The 22,177-nt window shown below is 40.6% G+C and overlaps 1 protein-coding gene across 4 annotated transcripts; it reads right to left on the bottom strand.

Annotated features, from left to right (window-relative positions):
* Window positions 1-144: 144 nt before the first annotated feature.
* Window positions 145-20,515, bottom strand: BNIP2 (BCL2 interacting protein 2). Of its 4 annotated transcripts, none has more exons than XM_056345152.1 (13): window positions 20,427-20,504; window positions 18,602-18,733; window positions 16,154-16,291; window positions 15,549-15,679; window positions 14,748-14,815; window positions 13,519-13,686; window positions 11,446-11,622; window positions 10,410-10,512; window positions 9,984-10,115; window positions 9,305-9,391; window positions 9,052-9,150; window positions 7,546-7,581; window positions 145-5,001 (listed from the first exon to the last, which is right to left on the bottom strand). In XM_056345152.1, exons 4-13 carry the CDS (start codon window positions 15,596-15,598, stop codon window positions 4,953-4,955), a joined length of 969 nt encoding a protein of 322 aa, XP_056201127.1. In that variant the 5' UTR covers window positions 15,599-15,679; window positions 16,154-16,291; window positions 18,602-18,733; window positions 20,427-20,504; the 3' UTR covers window positions 145-4,952. The 4 variants fall into 4 exon arrangements, with proteins under 4 accessions (XP_056201127.1, XP_056201128.1, XP_056201130.1 ...); XM_056345153.1 differs by having other exon boundaries at window positions 18,663-18,733; XM_056345155.1 differs by lacking the exon at window positions 18,602-18,733 and having other exon boundaries at window positions 20,427-20,515.
* Between the last annotated feature and the right edge of the window lie 1,662 nt (window positions 20,516-22,177).

Below are 22,177 nucleotides of genomic sequence, written 5' to 3'. Positions count from 1 at the left end.
GCGGCCAGAGCCCCGGCAAGCCCCGGCTCCAACCCCCTCACCGCCTTGGAACCCCCCCCGCGAGCTTCACAGGTGGTGCTGCACACCCTAACAAAAGACTCGTGTTTCAATCTGTTATTACTAAGCACTAAAATAAAACGTTCAGACCTTTGCCAAAGGGATTTATTGGATACAGCATTTATTTTTCTCCTAATTAAAAAAGTTTCCAAAGTTTCCCGTAAGTATTAACAGCTAGCACATTCAGAAATGCATTCATTGCGTTACTCCGTGACGCTTTGCAACACAAACAGAAAACAGCAGCTCGTTTAAAAAGAAAGGATCGTAACATTTTAAGAGGTAGGTGAAGAGTCTTGTACATTATATTAAAGGGGCAAAGGAAAATAGTCACATCTGTGAAGAACATCAATAGTCAATTTAGGCCAGTTATATCACCTACTACTCACAGACTGTGGTTTTGCATGATTACTGCAGCTTCCTTTTGTGAAACACTGCACATTTCCCACATCACACGTATTAAAGTTTACTGGTACTAATAGACATTGTCTTCACCCTTCGATCTACCACCCGCCTGGTAGCACACCCCACTACTCAGGCTTTGCTTTTTAATAAAAGGGCTTTGATCAGATGACTGAGTAAGAAACGCTGCAGAACTGCAGAGCCACTGGGAAAGCAAGCATCTGTCTGCCATCAACATGTTTTGTAATTATTAACCTGGAATTGCGTGTCATAAATATTAAATGGCAGCTGAGTAAGCAGCATGGTAAGATAAGGACTTGATTTTTTGAAAACACTCCAGTAGCTTCTCCTCAGATAGTTTTCAATACTAAAAAAAAACAACCACCACCCACCAGTATGTTTAAATCAAAGTAATCTGGGTAGTCCAAATTGCAAAACTGAAAAAAGACTAGTTGAGAAAAGAATGGCTTTGATTTCACTGATCTCAGTCATGCTTGAAGGGAATGATGAGAAACTAACACAACTTATACCTCTTCCCTTCACAAATGCCCTTCCCCTCCGTTAGCTCAACATAGGGAACAAGATGCAATAAAGGAAACCACGTAGTTCAGCTTACAATTCTGAAGCTAGGAAAGCTGCAAGATCTTTCACAATATGACTATTTAAAAATTCCTTACATTTCAGAGTGCCACTGACTAAACCCAGGTATCCTTAGAAAGTACAATTAAAGCACTTATTTCAAATGCCTCTGACAGCTAGTCAGTGAAACAAATCCTCTAGAGAATGACCTGCATCCACAAGGATTGAATAACAATTTTCACTGAAAGCTATACAAGACCTGCGGTTACAAAAAGTACGCAAGCTGCTGTCCCTCCCCATCGTTCCTCATAGGAGACTTTTCTCAGGGAGACTGGAATAACTGGAGAATTAAAGCCATCTCCAAAGACAACAGCTTTTGGTAAGAGATGCATTTAAGCCATCTTTCTATGTAATAAATACTGTATAAATCCATAGGATACACAGACAAAAATTTACTTTTCACCAAGAAAGTTACTTTTGTGACAGATTTAGTTTAGAAAGCGCCCATTCACAACGTAGTTCCATTCTTTTCAGTTAACTACAGTCATTTCAGCAGATGACATCCGTGAAGCTGACCCACGACTAGGCACCACTGGCACCCTCTCCCTGTGACACACTTTGAGGTCATTTCAGAAAGGATTCCATTATTGACATGCAATCTAATCTTGAAGTCTGACACAAATTAACCGTTGAAAGGCTTTAAACTGTCATTAGAGCATTTAAGTGTATGAATTCACAAACGTGCTGAAACATGCCAACAAACAGGGTACATACTAACGGTGTGCCATTCAGAACACAACTACTGTTTTTCAGTACAAAGCTCCTCACAGCAAGAAGTACTATTCTTTGCGTGTTCGCTGAAAATAAAGGGGAAGAAATATGCTAAACAGCATTGTTATGAACAAGGCTATGTACTATGCTAACTAGTTCTACGCTTTTTGGAACCAAAACTTCTCCATTTTAACAAACAAGGACCTCAAAGACTTCGATCTGCTTCAGCACTAAATCCTCAGACACTCCGTTACTTTCCAACGGCACGTGGCTTTGCCATACCACACAGAACATCAAGAGCATTCAAGCAATCCTGAGCCTACTTACATCAGTTTTTCATGACACTTTCTCCAAAATATCTTTGCCACTTCCAAACACTTCCCCTATTGTAGAAATCAATTTACTAAAGGCCACATACACAGAGGGGCCGCTGGCCCAAACGCCTCAATTTCAGTTGCACACAGTAATAGCAAAAAGATAACTAGCAACTTATTACCACACACGCACATATAAATAGGCTAATGGGCCCTCTAAATCAAAGGTAAATTAGTGACTTGTGAAATTATCTCTTCTTGACAGGGCTCAAACTGTATTCTAGCAACGGAAATTGTACTTTTGGAAGGAAGAGCTATTGAAAGATGAATTTCCTATGATACTGTATCTTACTCCAAAGTGAGTCGAGTTTTAAAATAACTTTAATACAGCTTCTCATGTTTTTAAATATTAAAATATATTAATTTTATAGAATTTTAAAAAAGGTAGGTTTGACTAAAAGTTACCCATAACTTTGGGACCTCTTCCCTTTTAGTAAACATGCACCTCACCATTAAATGATGAACTGCAAAAGGTCAAAGGGGAATAATTCTTTAGTACACCTGTTTCTTCAGCCACACGCCTTTAGGGACAGAAGAACTGTCATGCTGCACATTCATTCACAAAAGCTTATACTAGAGAAATAAACCATTCGGTAAGCACATACGCATTTCAAAAAGAAATAGTGCTACTGCGGCATGGAATTGTAGAACCACTCAGCCACCAGGGAAGACAATAACAATCCCATTATTTGATAATACGGCCTATACAAAGGACTGGCTACTCTATACTGCACTATACACATAGGAAGTAAAACGTGTAGAACTACAATCCTTCCACTAAGAATATGATTTAACTGAGAAGAGTACTTTTGTTAATCAGGAAAAATTGGAAGTGAGATGATTAGAACGCTTAGTATCTAGCTTAGGGCCCACACGGAATCAGGAGAACTCGGGAAGGTGTGCAGGTTTGCACACTTATACACCACACTGGAAGGATTAGAAGCGAGCGGGCTGCGAGTGTCCAATTTACAGACCAGAACTTTACATGAATCTAGGGTCAACATCAAAACTGAAGCAGGAGAGAAAAGACAGCCCCAACAGTTTATTTACTGTTCGCATCCGTGTTCTGCTTTCAGAGCAAGATCCAAACCTGATGACATGATGGAAGGCAGCTTGACATTAGCACCACCTGTTCAAAAACACCCTGCACACAAAATCTCTTTGGAACTGCGATACAGAAGCTGCTGTAACAGAAGGACCTAGATCTGGAGATGAAAATCTCCGAATTGCAGACTTGTAATTCCCAGAGACACCGGCAACTTGCCCTCATCTGACACGAATACGCTATCAGGGTCTATGCATGTATCATTAGAGACTGTAGATTTATTGTTAATTGGTAATAGGTCTTGACCATGGAACTATCTCTTGACTGCTATTTATCAGTGGCAGGTAGTAATCTAGTTGAACACAACTTTTTTTTTTTTTAAATAAGAGAACTATAAAACTAACTTGTAATATAATTAAGTATTGATATTTTTGGCGTGAAGACAAAATTGTGACTGCAGTAAAAACCAGAAGTGAAGGTTTAATATATTTGCTACAATATTATGTTGCTCAGCTCCTGAATGGGTTTATTTGCATGCACCTGTCCTTACAGGGAAATAGCAGTGATTATCAAAAGATGTTACAAACTTTTACAGCATATCAACCAGTGCATTATTGTTGCCCTGATAAACCTATAAACACTAGTTACATGTCCAAGAACACCTCTCATAGATACACATTTACTACCATTGTGGGGAGAAAAAAGACCCCAACCTTAAAATAATTTAAGTGAAATTAGTGCTGGTATCACATATCAAACTAAGAACTTTAGAATTGCATGTTCCATCTGCCAGGATGACACAGGTAGCGTAAGACTCCCCATACACCTGCAAACAATTGATATTTTGGCCAGAATTATCTGTGTAACTCCCAAGCTCTACTAAGCATGACCAGAGTTCCTACTGGTGACAACAAATACTCATCCAGGAAGAGCCACAATGAACTCATTTCCTACTGGTAGCTGAGATAGCCTTGATTTACTGCAACAGGATCTGAATTTTCAACTTACATTGCGAAAGGTCCGATATCTGACTAGTCATTCAAACCGTTCCGCTTCTCTTGTGGTTTAGGCTTCAAGCCTTGGCCAACAGACTGAAGTTCATAGAACTGCAGTTCCACCTTCTAAACAACGGACTAAAGGACACCAAAGCTCACGCTAGTGAGGAAATGAGTACTGATTCTATTAGGTATGTGAGCAAAAATAAGGGTCTCCACACTTGTGAAAGACTACATTACGTGACTGTTAATATCCAAACAAAGTAAGGATTCTGTGACAACAAAAGAAATGCACTTGACCATTTACAGCAAAACAGATTTATACAAGTAACTCATTGCCTTGTCTACCTGCAAATGAATTCCTTCAGCAGGTACACACAATATATTGCTCAGTCATAAAAATATATATTATCTCTTTCCTTTAACATTTAGGTATATAAATATTTTACTGAAGAACATGCATCATTTAGATAAACAATTGCAAGAACATCCTCTGAAAACATGGGGTTCTTTGACATTTAGCAATATAAAATGATTACATGAACATAGCTATTAAAGTCAGGACAAACCAATACAGCAGTAAGCAGTCCATTGTGTGCCAGTTCAAAGAAATTAAGCACCTTTTGCAACAGGTTATATAATATATACAAACACGCAGAGAATGCATTGTAAATGGAGCAAAAATAGCATCATTCCATCTGCATATTCTTCAGTCTTATTTGGACTCCAAACTTACTGTTCACTTTTCTGCTCTTGTTTTCCATTCAGCTCTTGGTCAACTCTGCTTAGCAAAGAAAGCAGTAAAATTAAAATGATGTTAAGCAGTAGTTTAGTTTGACAGCTCATATGTTAAGTATGAACTACTAATCTTAACAGGAACAAACAAAGCTTTTACATGGAAAAAGCTTTACTAAATAAATATTAACATTTTTATTGATTGCGGTCACAACAATACATTGGGTTTTAATTATTTTCTTACCTCCCCCTAGAAGTTAAAATTGTTAAGAAAGCATTTAAAAACTAGAGCATTTGAAAGGAAGCATTTGAGAAGTGCAAGTGAAGTTTTACTACAGAAGAGAAAAAAAGCAGGTTCTGTGCTTTTTATTAATGAATGCAAGCAGGAATACAAGTTCACAGGTAACATGACAATACCATCAAGCACTGCTACTTGCATGAGTTCATACACTGCAGGATAAGCACAGAATTACCTTTAACGTTACAGTATTTAAGCCAAGAAGGTAACAGCACTAGGTGACTCAACAAGTTAAGTGGCTCCTTAACTGCAGTACTTCCATCTACTAGGACTCCTGTATTACCCAGGAAAAACTCACCATCATGCTGCTAAATCTCTTTTGTCACTTGTCAATTTGGTTTGGTTTTTTTTCTATCTGCCTTGGGACTAGCAAACAAAACGTTGCTTTGCAGAACCCAGTGGATGGTTGACAGTCCTGCACAAGGTCTACTTTTCCTCTCTACAGTAAAAGCAAGCTACAGTCTTAATTATACCTTCTGGGAAATAAGTTGTGCATGGAGGTAAATTATTGTTAAAACCAACAGCACTTCCAAAGGGAGAGAGGCTAAGGCCGAGTTAGTCTTCTAACAACTAACCTACCTGTCCAGTCTCTCAAACTATAACCAACTAGTTTTTCAGAATGATAAAAACAATGACAGCTCTTCCAGGTCATGACCCCACAAAAAGGGGAGGCAAGATTTTTGGAGGTTTTTTGCAAGTGTAAGAATAGCAGCAAGTATGTAAGGACCCCATAGGTTTGGAGCAGTGCTGCCCAGAAGCAGCAGTCCTAGCTGAGCAGCTGTTCACCTGCACAGTATGTAGCTGCAACTCATCCCAGTCCTCACTGCAGTATCTGAGAAAAGCATGTTTTGACACAACTTTTAGGACTAATCACAGAAAGTGTAAGAAAATGTGGTGCACACACAACCTATGCGTAAACATACAGATGACAACATAAATCCATCGAAGTATATCATATTCTAGCTTCCAAAGTGACTCAGAGACAGGGCCAAAGATATCCTACTGCCATCTTCAACCAGGTTACTAAACTTCAACACATCTCCTTTCCCCCTGTGATAATGCCTACAGCTGCTTTCAACCTGATTGAAGTCTCAGTATCAAACAGTGCCTGGGAGCTCTCCTCTATACATAAGTTTCAATTTGGAACATGCTATTTTTCACAAAAGTGATGGTAGTATAAGTGACAATAGAAAGGGACGCTAAAAAGTGCTTGCTGTACTGGAGATTTTAAAGTTTTCATGTTACTGTTTCAATGTCTCAGGTTTGCACCCTGATTACAATGGATCTTGCAACAGAACTGAATCAAATTATGTACAGGGGGTGGGGAGGGGGGAGAAAAATTGTGCAAAACTATTGTTCAATACATACTGAGAGTTTCTTAAATTTGACAGGCTTAGCACTTCAGGTTACATGCTACAAAATTATCACTTAATTGGAGTAATTCCTAGAGGATGTTCAACACTTGTCACTAGCTTACCTGCTAGCTTTCAGAAAGGATTTAAATTCCTTTTACTTTACTCTCTCAGTGCTCCTCTCTATGTCCATTCCCCAATTTAGACAATAAGCATCCCTCAGTAGTTATGCACACACAGGAAGAGTAATTAAAAAAAGCAAAAGTTAGTGGCAAAACCCTTCAGAACATTTGTTAGAGTGAAAAAAACATTCAAAACATTTCATCAGCCGCTGGAATAGCTTCAATAGTTAGCAGAAGACTGGATTTTCATTTTGTTAATTTTCAATGTTTATTAGCAAGGAACACAGCCACTGCAAATACAAACAGCACTAAAAATACTGACTTAGATTGCATCTGTGCAAGTACATAACTAAAAAGGTAGTGAATACCAAAAATACAAAATACAAGGTTCAATATTAGAACTACTTCTAGAGTCGCATCTCTGCTGATGCATAGCTACAGCTTAGCACCTAAAAAAAGCTCTTCCTTCAGACATCACTTCTTGTTAGAAAGAGTAAAACTTGATTTAATAAATTCATACAGAAGCACTACTTTTGCCTCTTGAGGATTCAGTTGACAATCCACTTATCCCCCTTAAAAGTGAGCCTCTCATGTAATAGAATAATAGACACTATTCACAAATAATCTGTTTGGCCATCCAGCGTGAGCTCTTTTAGATCATATGCAGGAAGTAGTCACTTTCATGCATAAAAACTTTGTCACTAGTGCATGTTGGTATTTACAAATGCTTATTCCTTTGTGCAAGCCAATCAACTGGGAGTTAGTTGCAGTGCAAATAGTCTTATCTAGATGCAACCCTAATCAAAATATGAATATACCTTTTCTGTTTCTTTCTAAACTTTTCTTCTTCATACCTTGGTGAGGAAAAGTTTGATTTCAGTAAGTGTAACATATGAAGGCCAAATTCAACAAGCTGCAAACTGGTATTAGTGTCAAAACAGTTTGTACAAACATACCAAGTTTTGAAACCCATGTAATTAACAAAAAAATGTATTGTACTTCCAACAGTTATAAGCATTAAACAAGAAGCAGTAAGATTTAATTACTATGACATAACATATGAATTCAATACAACTTCTTGTACAGTATTAACATCCATCAGTGAAATTTAAAGTCTGTATTCGTAACAGTCTGAAGACAGACATAATCCTCCAAGGAAGTCTGACAATTAACTCCGTAAATCAACCAAGTTCAGCCTTTGCAGGACAGTTAAAGGTTCACCAGTACAGAAAGGAGTCTTTAAAGACATGGAATGACAGTCTGAATATTCATAAGACATCCTTCAAAAGCTCCAGTAAAAAAGTATTCTCAAGATAGCACAAGGCTGTTTCAGCCTTGCCATGTCTTTCCTCCCTGCCCCAAGAAAACTGCGTTTTCTCTACTTTATAAAAAGTTAAATTGTAAACTGATACCAGCTGAATGCCTACAGCAATAACCAGCCATCTGTGGGGGCTGGGGGAGGTTTGTTGGTTTGCCTGGCATGGATGTGCCCTTCTGTCCAGACAGTGAGACTATGTGCCATCCTTCCTTACAGAGCTCCCAGCCTGTGGGTACATACTGTGATGCACAGTCTATAGGTTTTGTATGTTATGCCCTCCAAGAGGCTGATCAATTTATCATCAGAACTGTTAGTATTTTTATCTGGCTTTTTTAAGACCCAAGTTTATGGTTTCTACTCCATTACTGCACCCACAAATGCTATTGACAAAAGTATCACCATCATATTTGAGAGCACAGTTGTGCCGATGTTGAAATGGGTGTTCATAATCTGGAGGGAAGGAAGAGCAGACCAAGGACATTGATGTTGCTGCCTTCAGCTCTTCACTGAGGCAGTTTTAGAATCTACTTTAGGTAGAGATTCACCATTTTTCTACCACAGCTCTTCTTCTAAATGAAATCCCAATCCAAGTGGTATTTCACCACTTAACTTATTCCACATTGTAGCTTGAACAGGGAAGATACTATAACTTCAGTATCAACATGCCCAGAATTTCTCACTCGCAAGCCAATTTAGTATACTAAGAGGGAGAACTGGAACGAGAACTTGCCTCTAGGAGACTTAATTCACACACCAGAACTTGGTAGTTACACAAGGCACTATATGCAAAAATCCCTATACATTAACATTTTGGCTATCCATGCCACTACATACCAAACTGTAGTTAGCAATACGTTCAAACATGGATACTCCTCCTAGAGATAGCAAAGATCTCAGTTAAGTTTTGTTAAATGCTAAGTACTACATCCAAACCAATCGCTGAATACAATATATACCCGTTCTAAAACATGATCAGTGTAGAACATGTTTGAATAATAAAACGTACTGTTTTATGCATTCTGGGATGCCAACGTATTCCATGGGGATGAGTTCAGCTAGTTCTGCCAGGCTAAAGACATACCTAATTTTTTGGCTGAATTTTGAGCTGTGAAAGAACAAATGCAGAGTACAGTTAGAACTTAAAAGTTTTTCAGTTGGTCAATATTAAAAGACTTTTTGAAGTTTCAAGTAAACAGTAGTTAGGATTATTTCTTTTTTTTTTTTTTTTTTTAAAAAAGAAATTTCTTCCAGAGCATTACCTAATAAAAGGTTTTGTGATGGCCAAAAGCGTTCTGATGAACCAAGAAGGATGAACTATGATTAATGACTTCAGGTTTTTCCTTAACCTAAAGAATTCAAACAATGGGCATAATTACTAGAACAAAAAGACAGCATGACAACAAGACCTTCTTAAATAATAAAAAGTATGTTTTTTTCAAGCACAACTGTCACATCAATCTAGTATTCTGACATTCCATTATTAGAAATTATCTGCAAGACAAAAAAAAACTACCACACAAGTGTATAGTCAAAATTTAAGATACAATACCAGTTTGACAACGAGAAGGAAATAACATTCCAAAGAAAGGTTTCTTTGAATCTTTTTACAGAACTAATGAAGTGATTCAGAGAGGATCCCCCCTTACTAAACTTATCACATTAATACATGAAGGTTTAAGGATATTCTACGTGGTTACTGTTTTCACTAAAACAAACAAACAAACCACCACCAAAAAGACACCACACAACAAAAAACCAGCCATGCCTGTAGTATCCCACATTGCCGCGTTTAGGAAGAGGTTTTCAATATACAAAGCAATTTGCTTAATTAAACCTTAACCAGTAGGCACCAGGCACCACATAAACCAGCAGTTTTTCCTAAATACGTTTATCACTGGGCATGTGAATATTCTAAGAAAACACAGCTGTGCTTCTTACCTTCTGTCAATTTGCTGGTAACATTTCCTAAGCCAGCCCAAACTTGGCATTTTTCTCCGCGTTGTTGCGCCATTCAGGTAAACTATCATATAGTTCTCTGCTACTAACAGCTCTAAAGTGCCAATTACATACCTGCAGAGACAAACAAAGAACTTTCAAGTGAAGATCTGTGGATATTACAGTAATTCCTAGTAGTGCTCAAATATATTTAAAATATACAGTTGGCAACAGTGCTGAGCAACACCTAATAATTTTTTTCCTTCCTCTGGACGCAGATGTAGTTGCTTTTCTATTTGTTATCTTTCCCTCATTTGAAATATAAAAAGCTTCATTAAAAAAAAAAAGGGAATTAATTACCCTTACATCAAAATGGTAACTTTCACAATGTGAAATTAAGGCAGTATTCAGAAGCAGATGATGACTTACTTAAATAGATTGTCCATTAGGTATCTGTAGTTAGGCTGACTGCTTTCAGGCATAAAACAAACGGCAAACACAACAATGGCATTTAACCCGTCACCATAATAACCTAAAAACAAAGAAAAAAGCAGTAGTAGTGACAAAGGTGACTATACACTGACTACAGTTACACAAAGTCAAGTACATTCAGTAAGCTTTTTCATTATTTACCTTAAAGAGTATTCTATATGGACAAATTCATACTTTTACAGAAAACCTCAAGATTTCTTTTTCAAGTTTGTCTGCTAAAGAAACAGCTGAAGTTTCTTTCAATCAAATGCTGTGCCTACAATCAACGTCTCAGTATAGAATCTCAGCATATTTAATGACATTTTATATAGTCAACTTTTCTTCCAACCAGAACTCCACAGACTGCTGGGAACTCCTGAGTCATTAAATTGATTTATGACTTAGTAGATCTACAGTTAATGCTTTCAACACTCTTAAAACCAAAAAACTACACTGGTAGCACTGACACCATAGAAGAGATCACAGAATCATTTAGGCTGGAAAAGACCTTAGAGATCATCAGGTCCGACCGTTAACCCAGCACTGCCCAGCCCACCACTAAAGCATGTCCCTGAGCACCACAGCTATGTGTTTTTTGAACACCTCCAGGGATGGTGGCCCCACCACCTCCCTGAGCAGCCTGTGCCAGTGCTTCACCACCCTTTCAGTGACAAAATTTTTCCTAACATTCAACCTAAACCTCCCCTGGTGTAAGTTCAGGCCATTTCTTCTTCTCCTGTCGTTTGTTATCTGGGAAAAGAGACTTACCCCCAGATAAGTACATCTTATTACATATGTGCATGTTAGTAGCTTCATCTGAACATATGTACGTTTTGGAACTTGAGTTTTATAGGGAAAAAATATTAAATCAACCGTACACTTCAATATTGCAGCAAATGAATCGTCACATGAGTCTTTATGCCCAAAGCTCTTCCTGTGCCACCCCAACTCAGCTTAAAGTAGCAGTTCCCCTCAGGATATCACTAATCCTTACCACCATGACTGATAACTTTTTTGTATGGTTCAATAGCCTTCATGTCCACCCTATGGTCCTGTTCTCCAATCCTAAACATTCGCCAGCGTCGACCATCATCCTTCTCCTCTACCACAGTGTATTCAGTAAGTGATCCTTTCCTAATTACATCAGTAGTTTTTGGTTTCGGAAGATCATCTGCCAAAGTTAAAACATGTTCAAGATCCATTATGAACACTATGTGTAGTGACAATGAATTACAACATGGGTTAACCACTTTGCTATCTAATCTATTTTAATATTCTTTAGCCAGTCAGACATACCAGCTGACTTGGTTCTTTCAGTTATTACAAAATAGGTCTCATGGGTGTCACATTTTATCAAAATATTCTATGTTGGCGGTTACCCTTTGACCGTAACATTCTATGTTAAGTAAACAACAAATGTCTACCCCTGTAGGAAGCCTATTTAATTGTAGGCTTTCAGAATACAGACCTTAATAAATCTCACCAAAACAGACAAAGTGGTTAACTCCAATGACAATTACGCAGGTTGCTCGATCACAGATTTATGTAAAAGCATGATTGAAAACATTGACAGTACCTTGCAAGCAGACATGCAGGCAAATCTATTAGAAATTAAATCTAATTCACATATGTGCAATCAATATATATGAAATTTATGCTGAGAGCAATCTGTAAGAATTTGCTCCAATTAAATTATGATTCTTGACTTTGTTGCATAGACCTTACCCAAAGCGAGAAAACCTACTGCAAGTTAGTTGTCTGTTCCCAAGACAAAGCTGTTAATTGAAACTATCCTTCCAGGAAAATGAAGGCAGCAGCATTAAAGGAAGAAAAGACAGAAACCCTTTTCAGCCACTTTTAAAAACAAGACACAAACATCTGGAACATTTCCTTCGTATCACTGCATAACTAACTCTAAATACCAGTTCCTCTTCGCTAAAACGATGACAATCCTTTTACGCAGGTAAACCCAGAGTTCGTTATGAAAACTTTACCTGCAATATGTTTTTAGCTATTTAAAAAGCCCACTTTATTCTAAAGAGTGTTTGCTTCTCCATTTATAAGCTACCTTGGAATGAAGAATAGGTAGCGTTTCATACGTAACGGTGAAAAGAGGGCTTCCTGTTTACTCAGGAATTAAAATTACTTTATTTTCAGAAAAATAAAGAAATAACAGAGCTTATACGTTTACTTAAGAGACAATAAGTCATGAAGTTTATTAAGAAGAAATTAAAAACTTCAACTGTTTGATGAACACAACAAACAGGTTTTGGCTTACAAAAAAGGGCCTTAAAACATAATTAAACTGCAAGTTTAAAACTTGTGCTTTAACTCCTAAACAGATCTTTTTTTACCTCAAATAGAATTTGCTGGATTCTCCAGGTTTTGCCTATAAGGCTATCATGAATTATCTACACATTTCTTAATTTTAAGAACACTGCTAGTGTGGCTATAGCTGTTAACTTCCTACCAAGTCATTTCAGAACTTAACACAAAATAGAGGCTTTTCTACCACTTCAAGTCACTCCAGAACATGTGCAAACTCTAAGGCTATGAGCTTTTGCCATTCTCACCACAGTAAGATATGAGATCAGGTGTTACTATTTTTAAAAATATCAGATACATCCTTAAATACAAAGGCTTGAAATTCATAAATTTCTGATGAGCTGATCCATCATCTATCTCCCTTCCTATGGTTCACCTCCATTTAAAACTGGTTTCTAATACAAGTAAAACACCTTTGATTTTTTTTTCCCAGGTTGGTTCTTAAAAAAATACTGCAACAGAGAGGATTTTCCATATCTTTGAGTCTTACAGGTGTTTAATGACATTCACCTAAGCTTACTTGGAGTTACAGCTATTACGTTGCCTGTTTACTAATCAGTCAAGGTTTCATTTGCCCTTTTTAAAATTCACTGCTCCTATTTCCAGTTTCTAATCTAACCACTCCCTATATATTTTTCCTCTTGTCCTATCGAGTCATAGTCACTTCTCACCTGAAAAACTGTTGACCTGCATATAAGAAAATAGAAATGTGTTAGGGCACCGGATAAAACAAAATACTTACCTTCCCATTCAAACTCATTGCTGTTTTCTGAAGGAGTATCCAAATCGTCCAAATCAATCTCTCCACTCTCATCCAAGTCATCAGACAAAACAGATTCCTCACTGTGATCCAAAGTTAAGCTAATATCTGGAGCCATTAATTTCTTCCTCACTTTGGTTCCATTAACCTCTATATTTAAAAAAGTAAATTATTTATTTTCAAAGCTGAAGCAAGTTTAGATAAGCCTATTAACAAGACGGAAGAGCACAGTGCTTTCTCAGAATGCATTGTAAGTCAATGCCCTGAATTTATACAGTTTCTCTTTGGAGTAGAACAGCACTTAAGAGGTGAAAGCTCTCAAGTTCTCAAGACCGTAAGTTTACCCAACTGCATACACACTATGATCACAGTGGGAGACCACCACACTCCCTACAGAAGAAAAACCTGAAGTGCTGTCACCACCTAAGCAACTACTGCCCCTATTAACTATATCAGATAACTAACTCACTCTTGAAAACAATGCAATAGATTCATGCCCCTAGGCCTTTGTTTTGTTAGGTATCTGTAACATCATAAGCATCTTTGATGAAATAAAAATTATTATACAAGCTGCGGGGGGGGGGGGGGGAGAAGGTTGACAGACAACAGTGAGGACAGAAAATTGAAGAAACTATGAGATGAATACACATGCTTCGAGACACAAGATAAATACTTGTGTGATTTAGACAGCAATTGAAAGCAGGGAATAAATAAAAATGACTGGTCTGGCACTGGAAATGCCACAACTAAAGCAGACTGACAACACCCAGAAAATTTACAAATGTGAAAAACCCTGTCTGTGTTATTTCCCCTCTGACCATTCAGACAGGCAACGTCCTTCAAAGGCCACAAAGGTCTGACATTTGGAACCAGAATAAGGCAGGCCCTAACTGATGCACAGAAGCCAAGTAACGAATCAAGATTATAAGACAGGTCAGGAAATGAGTGCAGTAATTAATTTTTGTACAGTATTACCTGGATAGCCCTGTTCATAGGGAGGATGAAGAGTCTCATATCTTATTCCAAACCCCTTTTATTTCTAGACAACACATTTATAATACCTCTCACATATAAAAATCTTATTTAGAATGTCGTTTGCTCAAGTCTGACTCAAAAAAAATCCCCAAACCAAACCCCTAAAAGAAAACAGAGCTTTAAAACAGCCACCTAAGTAGGGAATAGTCAGCTTGACTGGACTGGAATGTTCTTACCAGCTTCACTTTCTGTTCCAGCTGCAGCCAATATATCTGACTCAACAGGATCGTCCTCTGGCAGGGGCCTGGTACACAAAGTAGAAGCTTATTACAGAAGTTTTTTCTTTTTTAAATAACCAGCTAAACGCCAAATATATAGACTTACACACTGCTAAAAACACCACCGTTGGACAGTACTGAATTTACGTATAGCCTAAGTTCAAGCTTTCAGTAAACAAAGCACCAAAGTAGCAAGAGAATTCCTTTACAGCATTCAAGCAATCATCTGTTGATGTGACAAATGCCAAAACACTGGCTGCTGCCAGTGTGTGTCATCCTTAAGATAACGTGTCATATTCTTGCTTGAGAAAGCTTGACATTAAATACATTACAGAAGTAGTTTAGTCATGTTATTACAAAACAGCTCCAGTCAGCTGGTTTAGTTTCTTTGCAGGCCCAAGCATCACTAGCAGTCTTAACTTCAAAAAGTTGCTTAATGACATGACTTGGGCCTTCAGACACCAGTAATAATATGCAAACAATGCAGTTGCAGAATATTACCACAGAAAAACAATGCCAAACTTTGAAATTTTCACTTTAGTAACACTGGGAACTTCAACAGTGGCATTCCTGTGTTAGTCAGCTCAGACATGTACAGGAGGTGATCCCTTTCCTGACCATACAGAAAGATGCCACCAAACCTTTTCCAGATTACTATGTTAATGGAAATCACTTCAAGATTATTACTGAGTGTTAACTCAGATAAAGAGGTAGCTTATTCTGGATGTTATGCATTTGATTTGAATTAAAATTAAAAACCTTGGAAAATCTTCATCTTGCCATTCTTCCTTAAACTCAACACCTTCCATTCTCCAGCCAACCTGAACTGCTAACAGAGACTCCTGATCAGCCAGAACCTCTTGTCTTCAGGACACTGGGCCACAGAGGAGCTGCAGGAACACAACAGAAGACGCCAGTTCAATACTGTTGTTATTCCTACACTTGCAATACATCCTTTCACTTATCACCAAGTTGAGATATTATGCAAAGGAAAAAACATTAACAGGGAGAAGCTTATAGTTTGTTTCCTTCCCCCCCCCCCCCCCCCCATACGAGACTGCTTATGGAATTTTATGGTTTTTCATACAATAATTCAGGTTGGAAGGGATCTCATGTAGTCCAATACCCTACTCAAGTGGGATCAACCTCTCAGTTAAAATGAACACCCTGAGCAACCCGATCACACTAGTTCACTCCAAACTGTCGAAACCTGACAGCACTTTAGATTCCATAGGAGATTCTGAGTAAGTATATGTTTAGAGAAAAAAACCCCAGACTGTAAGATCTAAAATACAACCCAGTTCTTAAAACCAAACACACACTTTAAAGACAACTATTGCAAAAAGCGTTTTCAGAGAACTCACCATGTGATGTGCAAGTCAAGCTGTGTTTTTTCAGGTTCACCCATCACCAGCAACAAGAAATCCCCAACAGTTGAACATAATAAACCATTCTGCTGACATACAAGTCCAAGCCAGTTGAAGCTCTTTGCTGTGTTGGCTCTAAAGATTGGCAGAAACAGGTAAACTTATCAATACTAATCAAAACAGGAAATGACATTTTTAAATGCAAAGAAGCAATCAACACACACCACTAGTAAATACAAAGTTTTAATGTAATCATACTGCTAATTAAGCCAGAGACAATTTTTTCCATGTGGTTAAAAAGAACCAAGTTACACTTACTGTTTTACAGGATCACCTTTCACAACAAATTTCCTCTTCTCCTGACCTGACTACAACCAGACTGATTTTAACACACCCTGCAACGCTTAAAGCTACACAAGTTGATCAATAAAAAAATATTTAAGACTATTTTTTTTGTAAAATTGCCAGTACCAGAGACAAGTCAAACACTAATGACCACATTTAAGCTTATTTTACTGATGTTTCCCTGCTTCTCTCACTCAGAAAATGGAAGAGAAATCTCTATAAGGTAGCAACCTAGCTCCGTTGAGGGTCACTCTCCTTCTTCAAATCATTTACCCCCTGCACTGCTCAGCTGCTGGCAGTATGTACCTGCGCACACAATCTCCAAGAAGCTGCCCCCAGCAATCGTTCTCCCAGCTCTCCCCCCTTGCTATTTGTCCTTTTTGACTAACATGCTGCTTGGAGCAGTTTCTTGCTGCTTGAATCATAGGACTTTCCTCCTGAAACATGTCCTCTCTCCCATCAAGACTGATGATGTTCTCAGCATACAGTTTCTCCTGGATACTAACTTGCTGAGCGTTTGCAACAATGAATTTTAAATATTTGCTTGGAGATATGATCATATTTTGCTGAGTAGTAACAGTGAACATGCACATAGCTCTTTATGCATTTGCTTCAGGACACTGAGATGAAGCATGAGGAGTTTCACAAGGTACCCTACACAGTCAAGATAACACAGTGGTTACAATCAGCATGGAATGGACCATCCGATGCAAATATGCAGCTGCCTGTAAACAGACAATAAACCAAAAAGAAAAATCTAAACTGATGACTTTCCTCTTAAGGGACAGATGAAGAAATGAAGAAAACTAACAGTAAAAAAATGTCGCCGCCACCACCACAAACCACTCCTATCACTGTGCAGGTGGTGATGCCACTCGAACTCGCCTGCACTGCATTCACAATACAGTTGCCGCCAGACAGTTTGAAGTACGGTTTTGCTCCAAACAGTTTTCTTACCACGCTTCTGAAGAATACCAAATGCCAAGTAACATCTATTAATTTCAGATGTACAGCATATCAGTGCAGAAGCAATTCCTACCTGTATGTATTCAATTATATTGAGACAAACTTTATACACTAAGACAGGCACAGCATTTAAAAGTTATTCATGCTGTAGTCAAAGTTTAATATACTCTTAGAAAATACTTCTCATGTTACTTAGAGAATTCTCATCAGCAACTTCTCATTAAGGTAGATTTGAAAATGGTCATTTGCTGAATACCACATAATACAAGTCCAAACTTCTTACAAGGCAAGTTCCAAGTTCAACATCAAATAAGCTTAATTTCAAATTTTTCAGTATCCTACTCAACTTGCAGACTAAGCAGCTGTTTTGGATGTTTCAACTTAAGCCTCATAAATAAAAGCACTATCATTTGTCAACTGGAAGAATGAGAAGGAAGGAGGAAGGGTAATCTCAAGAACATTTAAGAAGTGCTGACTACAGAATGATTTTACATCACTAATACAAATGCTTACAGTGTGGGGCAAGGGAGAAATCTACTATTTCTGCTTATACAAACTAAAGCACAGTTTAGAATAGCCTTCCTATAGCCGCTCTGGTGGTGCTGACATCTTCTGGTTTTGTTATGCCAAAGTCTATTTTTAATTCTGCTGTAAATCAAAGATCTAAAAGCTCAACTTGAAAATTGTAATATATTGTAATAATGCAAGTATTTATTAGCCAGGTAGAGGAAAGCAATTAATTTCCTCCTGATCCTAGCACTCTTCATGGCCAACTCAAAAAGTCATGGTTTCCCAGAACAGCAAGCCTGGTCATTTTTACTCTGTTGCTCATTACTTTCCATTTTACTTGAAGAAATGGAATTGAAAGACTGGAAGCTATCTGAAGGTCAGAAACTTCAACACATCAAAGAACATCTGGATACAGGATTGCCATGTGGTTCTGTTCTCTTACCAGAGCCACTGGACTTTGGTGCTCAACAATGCCTTTTATATTTTTAAGTGTTTCAGCAGGCAAGTTACCATACTACAAGAAGGAAAAATCTATCACAAGGGAACACATCATTAAAAATGCATTATTCTTCCACTACAGCTAACAAACAGATTTCCATTTCCACAACACCAGGTTAAACCTACTTCAGTTTGCATCTGAAGAGTATTACTGCTTGCACCAGGAGTCAAGTATCAGTGTTCTCACCCTTTTTCCTGGAAGAGGAGATAATTTTCAGAGTTCTCTCGTTAATACCGAGCTGGCTTAGTTAGTAGGTGCTGGAACAGCAAACAACAGTGTTAAGAAGCCTATTACGAACTGCCATTTTATTCAATTTAGTTTACAGCTAAACAGAAACTAGAATATGTCCCAGATACTTAAAAAAGAGACAACAGAACGCATGAGATCACTTTTACTCATGAAGTCAAAGACCCCTCACAAAAGTTTTTCAGGCTTTCACCCTTGAGTTCTCAGAGGAATACAGAAATAAACAGGAATTACGCATTGACGTGGTCATACCTGCCTATCCAATACAAAGGCCTATATTCAGTCCTCACTCAGCACCTCAGCATTTGAAGTAGAATAAATATGAAGTTTATTTTGCAAGACAATTGCAACAACAAGCACACTGTTGAACTATGTACCTGATTGGCAAAGAGCAGCATGCTGTTTCCATCTCAGAAAGCCGAGATCAACTTTGAAAAAAGGGAGCCTACTTTTTTCTACACTCCTCCCTCACCATTTCAACACAAACATTAACTGAGCGTCAGTGGAGTGAATTCCAGGTTACAGGCATTAAAGAGGTGCCTCTACGGGTATTTTTCACGTTTGGTTTTACAGCAAGCCAAAAGTAAGGAACAGATATTTTCTGCTACACCCATCCACATGGTGCAGCTCAATATAATTTGTTGGTATAATTTTTAAGTGGTTTTATAACCCCATTGGCTTTTTGACTGTGGCCACAGTAGCCATGATCCCAGGAAACGTTTCCCACATGTGAAGATGGACACCCACATTTTATCACTTGCATGTTCGCATAAAGAGGCGATGCAAGGACTTTCACAGATAACAAGTGGGGTTTTTTTAATTCCTTTGTCTCCTTTTAATCCCTTCTCTGCGTCAAAGCATGGAGCAATCACCCAGCTAAAAAACTTGAAAACACTCTTGCTGTCGTCTATCGCGGATGCTACTTCAGACTCTGTGTTCAGAGCAACAGAAGGATCCGCACTTGGGGGTCACTGCGATGCATCTGAAGGTAAATACAAACTCATCAGACAACAGACAAAACCAGTATGTACCCTGCAGAAATGCAATCAATATAGCTTCGTCAGATCGCAATACACGCACAAGTTCACCAACAATAACCAATTACGACTTAGTGTATTACGGTAGCAGATGGAAACGAGGAGGAACGGAACTGGAAGGCACTGGGAAGCAGTGGCACCGCCTGTGCCATCGCTGCGCACTGTGGGTCTGGCAGAGCCACACCGGGGTCACCCCCTCCCCCCGCTCCAGCCCACAAAAGGGGGGTGGGGGTGGTAAGTCTCGGTAACGGCAGAGACCCCCCAGCCCCACAGCGAGACTGAGGCTGAAGCTCGCGCTGCCCGGGACGGGACGGTCCAGGTGTAACACTCGGTACCGCTCCTGCCGCCGCCCAGCAAAGACCGCACGGCGCCCGGGGGGGGCACCGGCACGGCACGGCTCGGCTGTCCGACCGGCCTCCCCGCTGCGGGGCCGGGCCCAGCTCGCCGTCCGGGCAGCGCCCGCTGGGCCACCCGCCGGCGGCTCTAGCAGCCCGGGACTCCTAACCGAGCCCCGCCGCGGCAAGGCCCCCGGACCCCGGACCGAGCCCCGCCGCAAGGCCCCCGCCACCCACTGCGCCCCGCGGCCCCGCCCTGCGCCCGCCCAGCCCCGCCGAGCAACGGCTCAAGGCCTGGGGGTCGCCGCTGTAGCCCCCTCCCGCGGCCGTACCTGGTGGGGGACCTGGCGGGGCGGGGGAACGGGACGGGCTGCGGCCTCGCCCGCGCCGCGGCGGAAAAGCCCCGCTCGGCTGCGCGGCCCCGCTCACCCGGAAGCGCATAGGCCGCCGGCCCACGTGACAGCCGCCCTCCGTGGCGGTTGGCGCCTCACGCACACGCGCAACGTAACGCGCTGCGCCCCCCCACCCCCCGCGCGTGCGTGCGCGCGCGCCTTCCCCAGGCGCGGCGCGGGCGGGGCGGGGTCGGGAGCGCGCGGGCGGGGCCGGGAGCGCGCTGCCTCCTCCGCGCCGCTGAGGCGCTGCCCGGGCTCGGCTGTCGCGCCGCTCCCGCGTCTCACGGCAGCGTTTACCGGGGCGGGGGGAGGCCTGCGGCGCGGTGAACAGGCACAGGGTGGGACACGGGGAGCTCCGAGTGCCGGGGTGGTGCGCTGCGCCGCGTACCCGCGGGGCGCTGGAGGGGAGGTGTCTGAGCCGGGAGCGGCGCCGTGAGGTAAAGGGGACAGGTGACAGCAGTGCTGCACCCCGGCGGGCAGCGGCAGAGCGGTGGTGGGCAAAACCGTGAACCGGCACGTCGTTTGGAACTACAGCTGCATAAATACGGCATCCAACATGCAGGCCTTCAGCTGCGTAAATACGGCATCCAACATGCAGGCCTTCAGCTGTGTAACTGTGGCATCCAACATACAGGCCTTCCTGGGGGCAGCCGTGGTGGCATTACCTGCGCGCAGGGAAGCCAGATAAATCTCATTCTCATCGTTGTGTACTGAGAGTGGCAGCGGCAGGCAGCACTGCTAGGAGTTCAGGGTGGAAGGTTTTGGCTAAGATGTAAATTTGCCAGTGATGCTGTTACACAGACAGCCACCAACTTGGTGGCACTTACATAGCACATCTGTTGCCCAAAGGTGAACAATGCAACAATAGCAACAAAGTTTGTTTTATGGTACTGAAGGAATGTGGAATAAATGTGACAGATGTGGAGAAGAAGTGTGGAAGGAGTTAAAAAATAACGTAAGGGGGCACAAAATGAATGGAGGAAACCAAGAGAAAGAAAAGTACCACAAAAGAGAAACAGGAAGCACAGGCACCCCAACCCACAAAGGCACAATCTGCAAATAATGGGAAAAAGTAGTTATAAAGGTAAATTAATTAGAGCATTTAAAATATAAATAACTGTCCTTGTTTTGGCTGGGACAGAGTTAATTTTCTTCCTAGTAGCTGGTGCAATACTGTATTTTGGATTTAGTATGAGAACAATGTTGGAACACACGGATGGTTGTAGTTGTAAGTCAGGGACATTTCAGTTTCTTCGGCCCTGCCAGCGAGGGGGCTGGAGGGGCACAAGACACTGGGAGGGGGCACAGCCAGGGCAGCTGACCCGAACTGGCCAAAGGGCTGTTCCATACCATAGAACATCACCTCAGTATATAAACTGGGGGGGCTGGCCAGGGGCTGCCGATCGCTGCTGGGGACCGGCTGGGCATCGGTCAGCGCAGGGTGAGCAACTGCACTGTGCGTCATGCAGGGTTGGTTTTTTTTTTGAGTTTTCCCTTTCTTTTATCCCTCTTTTCATTATTAGATTTTACTTTTATTTCAATTATTAAACTGTTCTTATCTCAGCCTATGTGTTTTACCTTTTTCTGGTTCCCCTGGAACTCACCAGGGAGGCAGGGAGTGAGTGAGCGGCTGTGTGGTACTTAGTTGCTGGCTGCAGTTAAACCATAACAGGAGTTAATGTCATGCACAG

Source organism: Falco biarmicus, chromosome 7 (assembly GCF_023638135.1).
Source record: "Falco biarmicus isolate bFalBia1 chromosome 7, bFalBia1.pri, whole genome shotgun sequence".
In the NCBI taxonomy this organism is placed as follows: domain Eukaryota; kingdom Metazoa; phylum Chordata; class Aves; order Falconiformes; family Falconidae; genus Falco; species Falco biarmicus.
This window is presented reverse-complemented; position numbering and strand designations above follow the sequence as displayed.

What these genes read in the sequence shown, in the direction of transcription:
- BNIP2 (XM_056345155.1), bottom strand. Translation starts at nt 15,598, where the DNA reads ATGGAAGGTGTTGAGTTTAAGGAAGAATGGCAAGATGAAGATTTTCCA. An exon ending in CAATGAGTTTGAATGGGAAG is followed by an intron (nt 11,623 to 13,518) that starts GTAAGTATTTTG and finishes TAACTTTGGCAG; the next exon opens with ATGATCTTCCGAAACCAAAA. An exon ending in TTTAGAAAGAAACAGAAAAG is followed by an intron (nt 5,002 to 7,545) that starts GTATATTCATAT and finishes TTTGCTAAGCAG; the next exon opens with AGTTGACCAAGAGCTGAATG.